The sequence below is a fragment of the Macrotis lagotis genome, chromosome 3, assembly GCF_037893015.1.
Source record: "Macrotis lagotis isolate mMagLag1 chromosome 3, bilby.v1.9.chrom.fasta, whole genome shotgun sequence".
Taxonomy (NCBI): Eukaryota; Metazoa; Chordata; class Mammalia; order Peramelemorphia; family Peramelidae; genus Macrotis; species Macrotis lagotis.
In genome coordinates, this window is record NC_133660.1 from 220,461,470 (window position 1) to 220,474,776 (window position 13,307).

The 13,307-nt window shown below is 34.4% G+C and overlaps 1 protein-coding gene across 6 annotated transcripts in view; it reads right to left on the reverse strand.

The window, feature by feature from the left end:
- Window positions 1-13,307, reverse strand: part of HTT (huntingtin) — a 222,910-nt gene that overhangs the window by 125,442 nt on the left and 84,161 nt on the right. For all 6 annotated transcript variants that reach the window (XM_074229870.1, XM_074229868.1, XM_074229867.1 and 3 more), the window contains 4 exons: window positions 12,282-12,421; window positions 8,534-8,597; window positions 7,452-7,552; window positions 5,380-5,526 (listed from right to left, as the gene is read on the reverse strand). In XM_074229870.1, coding sequence (XP_074085971.1) covers window positions 5,380-5,526; window positions 7,452-7,552; window positions 8,534-8,597; window positions 12,282-12,421 — 452 coding nt within the window. The remainder of the gene's footprint in view (window positions 1-5,379; window positions 5,527-7,451; window positions 7,553-8,533; window positions 8,598-12,281; window positions 12,422-13,307) is intronic.

Below are 13,307 nucleotides of genomic sequence, written 5' to 3' on the forward strand. Positions count from 1 at the left end.
TTGGAAAAAATAAAATTACATTTCAATTTAAAAAAAGTTAAATTAAATTAAAAAAAGATAAAGAAGTATCATTCCCGGTTGAGGATACCCCAAAGAGATGAGGTCAGATATTAGACAAGAAATGCATCCTATAGGATCCCCACTGTAGGATTCAGACCTTTGTAGGTTTATAACAAAATGCTATTTCATTTACAGATATTTTTTCTGATTGACACAGAATGTTAACAAATTGAGAAATTATACACTAAGCTTTTTAAAGTATTATTTAAAACAGGCATAAGGAAAGGAAAAAGTTGGCATATGGTAGGCATTAAAAAAACTACCATAATTAGCAAGAAAATAAGTTAAATGACTTTCTATGAATTTGTAAGGTTGAAAGGTATTTTAACTAAATTATTATCACTTAATTGTTGATGTTTTAAATAGAAGAAGGTTATAGGCAAGCTTCTTCCTCTTTTCAATCTGAATAGTTATAAATATAGCTGTCATATGATTATTACAGCATATTTTTTAAAAATTAGAAAATAACAAATTATGAGTAAATGATTTAATGGTTGGGAGAATAAAACATGGCAAAATTCTTTTAGGAGATATTTGTCTCTGAGGTGAAAGGGTGTTGTGAAACTACAGCACTGTCATTTGAGAAATCCAGGCCTCTCTCACCCAAAGTGGCTATTATTTGAGATCAACCAGAAATTCATGAAATAATATCTTTTAGTGCTATGATTTAGAACTAACTATTTACTGTTTATGAATCTGAAGCAGAAATGGCAAAATAAGACTCTTGGGTCTAAGTGTCTGAGGTAAGTAACTCATTGCTTCCCAGGTATACTTTTTTTAGCTCCTAAGGAGATTCAGTGTGGCATATAAGGGATAACAGAATCAATCAAACAAGAACGGGGACTCAGAAACCACCACAGTGTTAACTTGCATGTCCATCATTTGTCCAACTTGTATAGCATTTAATTAACTTTCCTTTCGAGTCACAGCCACTGAAGGGCCATTTCTAAACTCACATCCTGAGCACTTATAAAAAAAAAAAATTATCATGCACAAGTTTGAACCATTCCCTGGTTCTAAAGTCACAGCTCCTTCTGACACCAGGATTTTTACCAAGAAAATTAGGTATGTCTCACTCATCTACATGGACTGTTGGAGGAATCTTATCTCATTCTCACTTCATATATTTAAGAAATGAACTGATGTTCTCTCCCTTTGGCTTTATCAGAAGACCAAAGTGGGGAATGATAGTTATGAATAGATGAAATTTGTGAATATTAATGATAGCTGTAAATAAATGAAATTTTTGAATAGTTTTTAAAAATTCTAGTTGAGATTTTGAGGCTAATATATGAAAATAATAACCTAACCTGAAGTTGTAATTAGTGAAATTTTGCTGTTTTGAGGAAGAGTCTCTTGGGACTTCAATTGGCTGGTATTCTAAGTCCTGAATCTGGGTATAAGTATGTTGACACTGCATAAGATTGCTGGTTCATCATTCAAGGGAAATGTCATCATGCCCTCATATAGTCTGAAGACTGCTACAGGTGGATGTCTGAGCCTGAGAAAGTTGAGAGAACGACCATCTTAAGTTAAAGTGGGGATTATGTTGATCTATCCCCCATTTGGAAAATAAGAAAAGTTCCCCCACATGGTTAATTGTAAGGCTGGCTATGGCATCCTGTTATGCCTGATTCATATTTGAAATCGAACTGATATCAAATTGATTTCAAGAACTGATATCCCTTATGTCCCTGCCTTTCTCCCTACACAGAAAATTCCATTGATAAGGGCAAATGAAAAAAATGAACCCTATTGGTGATTTTTGATTAAGTAATAAGGCAGGGATCATTTTGAACTGTCATTTACAAGTGGTGGATTATTTACTTTATAAGAAACCATACAACAATCTTTCATAATGATGAAATGGCTACTAGGAGATATGACCTAATTTTTTTTAAATGCATTAGAATTTTACACCTGGGGCGCTTAGGTTGCTCAGTGGATTGACAGACACTTAACCCCATTTGCCTTGCAAAATCCTTACCAAAAAAAAAAATTTATGCCTAAAAAAAGATCTATCTTCAGTTTTGGTTTAAAAGTAAAAAATAAGAGAGATAGAATAACTAATGCTATCAAAATGGGAAAAACCAATTTTATTTGGGTTTATTATTAAGACCTGGATGTTAAACATGTCTTGAAAGGCAAACATGCTTCATTATAAATAATTTATTCAATATGTATTGTCTTGAAACTGACTACTCAATATATTTATATATCCCATCACAGAATTTTTTCTGACAATTGCAATTATTTTGGTGACTTTTAAATGAATTCAGGTATGTTTCAGGGGTCACCATCATATTTTTTTTAAAAGCTTAATTAATAGTTCCCTAGCAGTGGAGCAGCTAGGTGGCACAATGGATAGAGCACCGGCCCTGGAGTCAGGAGTACCTGAGTTCAAATCCAGCCTCAGACACTTAATAATTACCTAGCTGTGTGGCCTTGAGCAAGCCACTTAACCCCATTGCCTGGCAAAAAAAAAATTTTTTTAAAGGTTCCCTAGCAAAATTTCATCCTCCTAGGGGAGGGATGAGCAGCTAAAAGAAAATAGTGATTCAATGATAATTGTTCATCAGTCTAAAGTAAATAGTTGTAACAAGATTAAGTAATTACAAATACCAAATATAAAGTCTGGATTAAGAATTTTTTAATTTTTCAGTTGTAATTTGAATTTGTCAAGCAAAAAATTGCAAATTTTCTGGCCTAATAATAATCATTTAATACTATTAAGATTTGAGCTGGCTTTCACTACCAGACAAACCTACTTATTGTCACAGCAATTAGCAAATTAGAATTACATTAAGATCTCTTTTGGCAGAGATCATAAATAGAAATGGGGGATTTCTGCAAGTGACTTAAAAAGGAAAAGCAAATCTATTAGAAGATGTGTGGAAGCCCCACTCATTCCAGAATTCTAAGGAGATATTCCAGGAGGATCACAGTACTGCATCAAAGGCTATCTCAGAATAGACAAAATGAATGTATGAGAAATGAACAGGACGTAAGATACCTTCATGATCAGCTTCATTCTCTTCACTGTTTCCTATTCCACCCATTCCTGAGCCTGCAGTGGTTGGATCCTGGAATTCTCCGCTTCAGGCTCCTAATTTTGGTTTTTGCCCCACCACTGACAACAATGACCAACAATTCCTTTACTTTGGAACTCCATCTCTTGGTGCTAGTCAGTTAGATCTGTGTGAACTACCACAGGGATATTGCCTCCCATCACAACAACAGGAGGACTGTTAAGTTCAAAAGCATTCCAGAATCTGCACTTGAACAAATACTCTATGGTCTCCAGTTTTCATATCTTGCAGGGCATGTTTCACTAGAAGGTACTTGCCCCTCAGAGTTCTTAGATCAATGAATCACTTCAGACATTCATGGAAATTTTAGTATATTATGAATTACTCTCTAATTACATGGAATATAATTAGTATAAGTTGTACTCATTTTCCCTATTCTCTAATGTTATCTTTGTACACCAGTAATGGAATATCCAAGCTTTTGCATCGTCCAGGAAAGACTGACCCTCATACATTTAGATTGTAACAATCCAAAGAAAAACTGGGTCTTTTTGTGGCTTGAGGGTGGGCAATGAGAAAAATAATTCATTCAGATCCCCACTCTATTCTAATCAGTATGATTCCATAGGAGTAGTAATTATAAGCTCAGTACATTAAGTCCCAGAGTTACAACCTGCAGATGGTAGGATCACTTTCATAATTCTAGAAGGCTAATTACAAGCACTCTACCCTTGCTTTTCCTTGTCTTGGTAACAAAGCTCATTGTATACAGAAGTACCAATTTATTTTTGAAACTCTGGGGCAAGGGGCAGCTACATGGCGCAGTAGATAGAGCACCAGCCCTGGAGTCAGGAGTACCTGAGTTCAAATCCGACCTCAGACACTCAATAATTACCTAGCTGTGTGGCCTTGGGCAAGCCACTTAACTCCATTGTCTTGCAAAAAAAAACCCCAAAAAACAAAACTCTGGGGCATCTCCTGCTTGACCTAAGAAATAGTTTGTCCATCTTATGACCACATAGTCAGTATGTATAGCCCATTCCATCTTCTCCTGACTAATCTAAGGAGAAGTTCATGCATCATGTGACCACCTAGTCAATGGAGATATTCCTTGCTTGACTTCACTTGTGATCCTACAGACATTTGTTTTAATTTTAGCTTATACATATGTCAACCAATAGAACTACTCTGTATTTGAGACAGTCATTCTTGAATTTCTAGATACCAAAGTCCTATAAAAGTAGAACCCAAAAAGGAGAGGGTAACTCAGATCATGAGGAAGATCTTAGGTTCACTTCATTGATCCCTTTAATGAAATGTCACTGACTCAGAGTTCGGGCTCAGTTTCTTTAATTGTAGATGGGTCAATTTTAGCCACCATAGTGGGTGTCAAAAGACCAAGGGTTAAAAGACAAAATATTATAGACTATTTTACCAATATGTATCTTAGTAAGAAACGAGACCCAAGAAGGAAACAGGAATAGGGAACAGTTGATGGGAATGCTCAATACAAAAATAGAATGATAAATTTGGGAAACAATATATTTGGGAAATAAAATATTCCCATAAACTTTTACAAATCAAAAGCACCTATAAGTTAAAAAAAATTCATGGCCACATGCTAAGAGGCAATGGGATGCCAAGAAAATATCACTGACTTTTAAGGTCAGAAAGCCTATGATTAAAACCTCGAATCTAATATTACCCAGCTAATTTTGAGTAGGCTATTAACCTTTCAGTGACAATTTCCACATCTGTAAAATGAGGGAATTGAACTACATAGCTTCTAAAAGCCCTACTAGCTTTAAATCTATGCAAAACATAACAGTAATAAGAGATTATATTTATATCACTTTAAGATTTAAAAATGTTTTCTTTACATGTTATTTCAGTTCAGTCTTACAACAACTCTATGGTGTTATGATGAGGAAAATGAGACCAAGAGGTCTGATGTATTCTAAGTCACATAACTAGTAAGTATCTGAGTAAGGATTCAAATTCATATCTTCCTGACTCCAAATCCAGTACTCTGTCCACTATATCACCTAGTTGCTTCTAAGATACATAACAAAAATATGTAGGTGATGACCATTATTTCAAAGGAATTATGGGAACAGATTTTTGTGTATGTCAAATCACATGATTTTATATTGGGAAGGAACTTTTCATGATACCTTTCAAATCAAAGTTTTTCTCTTCCAAAAATATCTTTATTAAAAAACTTTAAATATAAACATCCATTAAGGAAGCATTGGAAAACTATAACCAAAATAAATGTCAAATACCATACCTCGTGATAGTGCTGACTGAAAAATGAGAGGGAGGCTGAGTTTCATGCATAAGAAGTTTCAGGTAGACACTACTTTGGTCCCTTGCTACAGCCACAACTGGATCAGTTTGTCCTTGGTCACAATTATAAAACAGTTTTGGAACAAGCCTTGAAAACAATAAGAAAATGAAAATCATGACAACAACAAAACCACTTATTAAATAAAATATGCATTAATATTGTCTGCATTAAGATCATCGATGAACTCATCAATATAAAGCTGACTATGCATTTCAAGATTTTGGGTGAAAATATATAAACAAATCAAGGTTACTACATATGATAATAATACAGTTTATAAAAACTGATTGAGCTTCTTAAAGTTCTTCTGAGTTTTGCAAAGTAAAACATTTTAGTCCATGCAATTTAGAAAGAATAACTGGAAAGATTCTAGGTATTCAGATGTCAAATTATACACTAGTTCTGAAAGAAAAGTTTTAATTTAGCAATGCTTCAATAACTCCAGATTATTTTGATTCTTAAGCAATGAGATTCAAGTTCTTTGTAAGAGAAGTTGACATTATAAAATTTGGTCACTTGATCTCTTAGGTTTTTATTCAAGTCTCCAAGAATTTTTCTAAAGTGACAGCTATTGCTTTTCCTTTTTTATTGGAAAGTGAAACTCTAATGACCTTAATGGCTTAGATTTCTTAACCCTTACTTGAAGGCTTACACTTATACCAAACTGCAGTGCCCATAAGCAATAAGACTGTGCATAGCCTTTGATCATGCAATACCACTACTAAGTCTATATCCCAAAGAAATCAAAGAAAAGGGGGAAAGAACCACATGTACAAAAATATTATAGCAGCTCTTTTTGTGGTGGCAAAGAATTGGAAATGCACATCAATTGAGGAATGGCTAAACAAGTTATGATATATGAATATTATGAAGTACTACTGTACTGTAAGAAATCCTAAGCAGCTGGGCTTTCGAAAAATCTGGAAAGACTTGAAACTGATGCTGAATCAAATGAGCAGAACCAGGAAAACAATGCACACAGTAATAGCAGCAAAGTAATATAATCCATTATGATAGATGTGACTCTTCTCAGCAGTGCAATGATCAAGGACAATCCTGAGAGACCTGCTATGAAAAATGGCCTCCACATCCAGGAGAAAAAAAAAACTATGCAGAGCAAAGCATACTATATTAACTTTTAAAATTTTCTTTTATGTTCTTTCTTTCTTCCTCATATTTTCCCCCTTAGTTCTAATTCCTCTTTCACAACATGACTAATATGGAAATTTGTGAAACATGATTATACATGTATAACTTATACCAGATGGCTTGCTGCCATGGGAAGGATGGAGAGAAAGTAGGGTGGCAGAAGAATGTGGAACTCAAAGGCTTATAAAAGGATAAATGTATATTTTGCAAATAATAGGGGGGAAAGATAAAATAAAATTATAATAAAAAGAAAAAATAGCATTCAAGGAATAGAAAGCTATTTAAAGGAAAGATAAAAAAAAAGAAAGAATAGTTCTAGGCATAAAGAAACACAACCCCCCCACCCCCCATTCCTATGTATGAAGACAGAAATGGGTCAGACAAGATGATTTAGAAAATAGTAATCTGATTTTGTTGGAAGAGAGAACAAAAAAGAAGCAGTAAGTAATCAAGTCACAAAAGCAGGCTGAAACAGACAAAATAGGACCTTGAATACCAGGCAAAGGAGTGTGGATATCTTTCCTCTAGAAAATGAGGATCTACTGAGGATTTTTGAGCAAAGCAGTAACATAGTCCAAGTTATACACTTCAAAGATAATTTTGGAAATTGAACATGATGGATGAGAGAGAGATAAGACTAGGCACATATCACCAACAAAGGAAGCAAATGAGTTTTAAAACATTTCTAAAAATTACTTGAGATGCTGGATAAATCACTATATGAATTAGATGGATTAATAGTTCAACTCAAAGAAAAGACCAAATATGGTCCACAGATGATCATCAATTCTTATAAAGTGAATGATTAAATCTGTTTTAAATATGGCTCACAACTTTGAAACTTATATCTTTCTTTTCCATACCTTATTAAAGAAGCAGCAGCAATATGCCTCACCCGAGGATCTTCATCTCCAAGTAAGTAAATGACAACATTGTTGAGCACTCGATCCTGCAGTTTTAAAAGCTTTAGGGAAAGGATAAGAAAGATTAAGGAACAATCATACTTCACAGTTATGAAGTACCTTCAAGATTTACAAGGGATACTTTTCATAAAAATGTGGGGGGGGGGGGGGACCATCAGTTCCTGAATTCTGAAGTTCTTGAAATTCAAGGGGACATATAAGTAACTGGCTCACATAAATCTAGATAAAGGACAGGCAAAATATTTAGAATTTTAAAAAGAAACATGATACAAGATTAAGTGGCATTACTTTAGTTCAGGTTAAGTTTCCTATGAAAATTTTTATTATTATTTATAGACAATCAGATAGGCAAGGCTGTGACATTGTTTCATGAAAATACAATGACATGAATTTTGGAGGTTTTTGGCTACCAAATAATGCCCAAGGTCACACAGCTAGGTAATTATTAAGTGTCTGAGGCCGAATTTGAACTCAGATCCTCCTGATTCCAGGGCTGGTATTTTGTCCTCTGTGCCATCCAGCTGCCCCATAATGGCATTACCGTTAAACAATAGTTTAAGCAAGATGATTTAGAGCATTATGAATTACTACACAAAGAATCCCTGTAACGAGCTATGAATACATGATTTAACAATAATACTAGCATCCATATGCTGCAATTTAAGGTTTGTAAAATATTTCACAGGCTACCTCATTTTACCCCCACAACAACCCTGTGAGGTAGGTAGTGTTATGATTCCCATTTTAAGAGAGGAAACTGAAAGTGACTGGGGTTAATGACTTATCTAGGGTCAGATAGCTAGTAAGTGTTTGAATCAGCTTTTCAAATTCAAGTCTTCTCTACTACAAACACAGTGCTCTATGCTTCCTGCACCTTCTAGATATCAAATAGTTTTAACAATAAAAGTCAGATTACACTCCTCACATAAAATCAAATAAAATGGACTGAAAGAATTACAACACTAATGATAACAATTCTTGTAAAATGAAAAATCTATCACATCAGAAAGTAGTCTGCTTACCCCAGTATAATGATGAGATCCCTTGTGTAAATGGCGTGCTTTTGCCTCCAAAAAGCTAACTAACCTTAAAAAGAAAACAATAATAGTTAATAAGGAATAAAAGACTTGACAATTAAACTACTGTAGATAGCAACTCAAAATGACAAAGTTCATTGTTTTCAAAACCTAACTAAAAATGAGAGTTATAAGAGATATCAAAGGTTATCAAATCCAAACTATGACCAAAGACCAATTCTTCCTACAACATTGGGCATCCTCCCATACTTGGAAGAACTACAGTAAGAGATAACTCTTCTTTTTTTCAACCCACCAACTTCTCCCTTATGGAGGGGTCCAATTAATAGGAAGTAATTTCTTATATGAAATTGCTTCTAATTCTGGAATAATGCAGTACTGTTTGAAAGAATTCAAAATACATAAAAATATTCTAAAATCTTTGCAAATCTGGTCAAAATAACAGAACTTGCTAAGGAAATGTCTTGAGGGATTTTTTTTTCCCAACATAAGAACTGAAATACACACACATTAAATCTAATTCATTTTTTCCACTTTATAAAAAATTTAAATTTTGAGTTTATGAAAAGTCAATTGAGTATACCAATTTTTACTCAAAAAGAATTCTAAATAAAACATTAAAATCTCCTTAAAAAAAGTCATAATTTATGGCAAAGATAAGCAAAAATGAAATATAAAGACATACTAATACACTGCTGGTGTATCCCACTAATTAAAAAAACTCACATAAACCAAAATTCTTATAGTAGTACTTTTTTAAAAAATAAATTGGAGGGGGCAGCTAAATGGATAGAGCACTGCTCCTGGAGTCAGAAGCACCTGAGCTCAAATCCAGCCTCAGACACTTAATAATTGCCTAGCTATGTGACCTTAGACAAATCACTTAACCCCACTGCCTTAAAGAAATAAAACTTTTTTTTTTGCAAGGCAGATGGGGTTAAGTGGCTTGTCCAAGGCCACACAGCTAGGTAATTATTAAGTGTCTGAGTCTGGATTTGAACTCAGGTACTCCTGACTCCAGGGCTGGTGCTCTATCCACTGCACCACCTAGCTGCCCCCTTGGTTCTCTTTACTTCACTTTATATTAGTTCATATATATATTTTCTTTATTTCTCTTTGTTTATCTCATCTGTTGTTTTTTATATGTAGCACAATAAATATTCCAGTATATTCATTTACCATAATCCAGCAGATGGAAATTTATTTTGTTTCCAATTTATTTCTTTTTTAAAAACTTTTATTTCTTGGGGCAGCTAGGTGGCGCAGTGGATAAAGCACCGGCACCCAGAAGTACCTGGGTTCAAATCCAGTCTCAGACACTTAATAATTACCTAGCTGTGTGGCCTTGGGCAAGCAACTTAACCCCACTGCCTTGCAAAAACTAAAGAGAGAAAACCAAGAAAACATAAGTAATGACTACAACAATGTGAATGAATGAGTAACTATAAACCCAAAAAAAGAAATAATATATATAATATAAATAATATATATAAACATATATAGTAAACATATAAATATATATATATATATATATAATTTTTACAAAATTATAAAGAACAAGTTTGTCTGGAAAGAAAATCTATGAGGGGAAAAGGTGGAAGAACAACAGAAAGCTGTAGAGTCATGCTCCTATTCACAAAACTCCTTTTCACCGATCTAGAAAATGCACCAGAACAGATCCTGATGGAGAAATCCAGAAAAAGTCACAGAATGACTTTTATCAAACCCAGGTCAGCAGAGGGAGACAAACAAGTAGATCTGCTGATAGAGGAGAGCATTGAGGCAGGAGCACCACAGAAGACAGGAAAGGCCTGTGGCTTGTGACAGACAGAAGCAGTTTTGGTGCCCTCCCCCTAGTTTCTACTCATTGGCCTCTCCTCCCAGTGGTATACTGAGAAAGAAGGACATGCAGAAGCTAGCAGCAAAGGGAGCAGCTTGGCTCAGACTCCAGGTACAGAACAAGTTATCATGTCCAGAACCTCAACTTGCCAGCAGAGGACTAATCCACACAGGAACCCAAGTCCAAGAGAGCTCCAATTTTGTTACTCTGAACCAGCAGAATTTCCTAGCTGCTTGACAGGGCTTGAGTCCAACGTTGTCTACACTTGCTTAGACCCAAAATCAAATCAAAAACTTGCAAAGTTCAGATCAAGGGAGCAGGGAAGAGATTTTGCCCTGAATCAGATGACTTTAAGAAAACTGAAAGGTTACATGTCCTGAGCTTGCAGACTTATTAAAGTAACACTTAACATCCTAAGAAAGAAACAACAGCACCAGTCCAGAATGTCCTTCTGGAAGTGCTGCAGAGATCAAGACTAACACCCAAATCTGAAAACAGTAGCAGGTTGGAAGAATGGGAAAATTTACAATAAACTTATGGTGGTAACAGTCTACAAACTATGACTCAGAAAAAAAAAACACAGCTTGGGCATACATTCGAGCAGAATATCTGAAAAAGATGAAGGATTAAAAAAATGGATTTTTTGGGGGGGATTAGGTTTTTGCAAGGCAAATGGGGTTAAGTGGCTTGCCCAAAGCCACACAGCTAGGTAATTATTAAATGTCTGAGACTGGATTTGAACTCAGGTACTCCTGACTCCAGGACCTGTGCTTAATCCACTGCGCCACCTAGCCGCCCCCCCAAAAAATGTTTTTAATACTGTTTTTTTCTTAATAAATGGAATGAGAGCACTTAAAGAACTGAAAAAGGAATTAGCAATTTGGCACAAGAGGCATAAAATCTTGCCCAAGTAAAGTTACAATGGAACAATTAGAAGCCAATGATTCTCCAGGGAAATTTTTCTATTTCTTTATTCTATTATCTCCAAGGAAAGAAAGGAGAGGGAAATCCAGCCAATAAAATCCAGCATAACTCTAAGTATGTACAAATAAATTGGGGAATAAGTGAAAAAAGTTATGATATATAAATATGATGGATATAAATATGTTGTAAGATATGATGAAGAAGAAAGTTTCAGAGAAACCTCGGAAGTTTTCTATGAGTTGATGCTAAGTGAATTGAGTAGATCCACCACAATGACTGTAATATAGCAAAGGCAAACCAACTTTGAAAAAATTAGTAATGTTTATCAGTGTAATGATCAATCAGGATGAAATATGCTATCCACCTCTGACAGAGAAGTAGACTCAAGTGCAAAATGAGAAAAATTCTTTTTTGAACAAAATCAGTGTAGAAATCTGTTTCATTATACGTGTTTGTAAAGCAATTTGATTTTCTTTAGTTCTCAAGAACAGAAGAAGGAAAGGTATTGTGATAAGAAAAAAGAAATTTGCTTATTGAAAAATTAAAATATAATTTGAACTCTCTAAAAATAAGAAGGCAATGAAAGAAAAGGAAAAAATTAAAGAAGAAATGTGAAAAGACACTGAAAAGACACTCATAATACCAAGGGGCAATGTTTCACATTGTACTTATTTTCAGATTTTTACTAGGCACTGATCGTTATGTGGATTTTATCCTCTTCATTTTCTTTGTCTTTTTAAAAAATACAAATTGTTAAACCGCATGGCACTTTGCTAGAGGAATAGAGGTAGAGGAAATTTTGATGACACAAAAACCAAAACTAAAATTTACAAACTCATAGAATTAGGATAACTCTCATTGCCTGTTTAACAAAAGAACTTCACACCTTTATGTCAGATTTACTAGAAAAATACACTCATTGGATATCAGTAAGTGAAGCAAGGGAATGCTTAAAACACTATCACTTACCTAAAGTCAATTTCTGCAAGAGTATCCAAAAGTTCTGTCCTTACCAACCAGTAGGAACTATTTCTCAGAGTCAAGACATCAATGATCAATTGCAATCCTAATTCACTATAGCAACTGCTGCATAAACTCATGACACAATGCTGGAAAAAGGAATTTTCAATGTTTATATACTACTGTTTATGACACTACATATCAGCACTATAATGGTCATATTTGTAATACATGCAACTAAAATATCAATTTGTTGAGATAATTTATATATTTTTTGATAAATAAAATACTAAAAATTATACTCACAAGACTATTTAGGAAAGGAAATAATAAAAATTATGCTCACTATCTTTACAATTTTTTGCCATTCAATTTTTCTTGGCAAGGCAATGGGGTCTAGTGACTTGTCTAAGGTCACACAGCTAGGTAATCATAAAGTATCTGAGGCTGGATTTGAACTCAGATCCTCTTGACTCCAGAGCCAGTGTCTATTCAGTGTTTACAGTTTATCGTGGACTATTCACCCTAGCCAAGAACCATAGCTTCACATTTGTACAAGGCTTTACAATAACAAAGAATTCCTAAAGTCAAGAGTTCTTAACCCAGTCAGTGAACTCGTTATTTTAATATTTTGACAATTTTAGTTCAACATAATTCCTTTATAATCTTATTTTATGCATTTAAAAATATTATTTTGAAAATAATAAGTTTCATTAGACTGATAAGAGATTCATGATGCTTATGTAAAGAACCAATGCCCCAGAATATTTTCATATAAAGCATAAGTGATACCCCTGGCATAAAATGACTTATTTTGTTAAACATTTCTCAATCACATTTTTATTGAGTTTGATATTTCTGCCCTAGAGAAACAAATAATGTTATTTGACCCTTGCAAGAATTCTTTCAGGGCGGCTAGGTGGCACAGTGGATAAAGCACCAGCCCTGGAGTCAGGAGTACCCGGGTTCAAATCCGGTCTCAGACACTTAATAATTGCCTAGCTGTGTGGCCTTGGGCCAGCCACTTAACCCCAT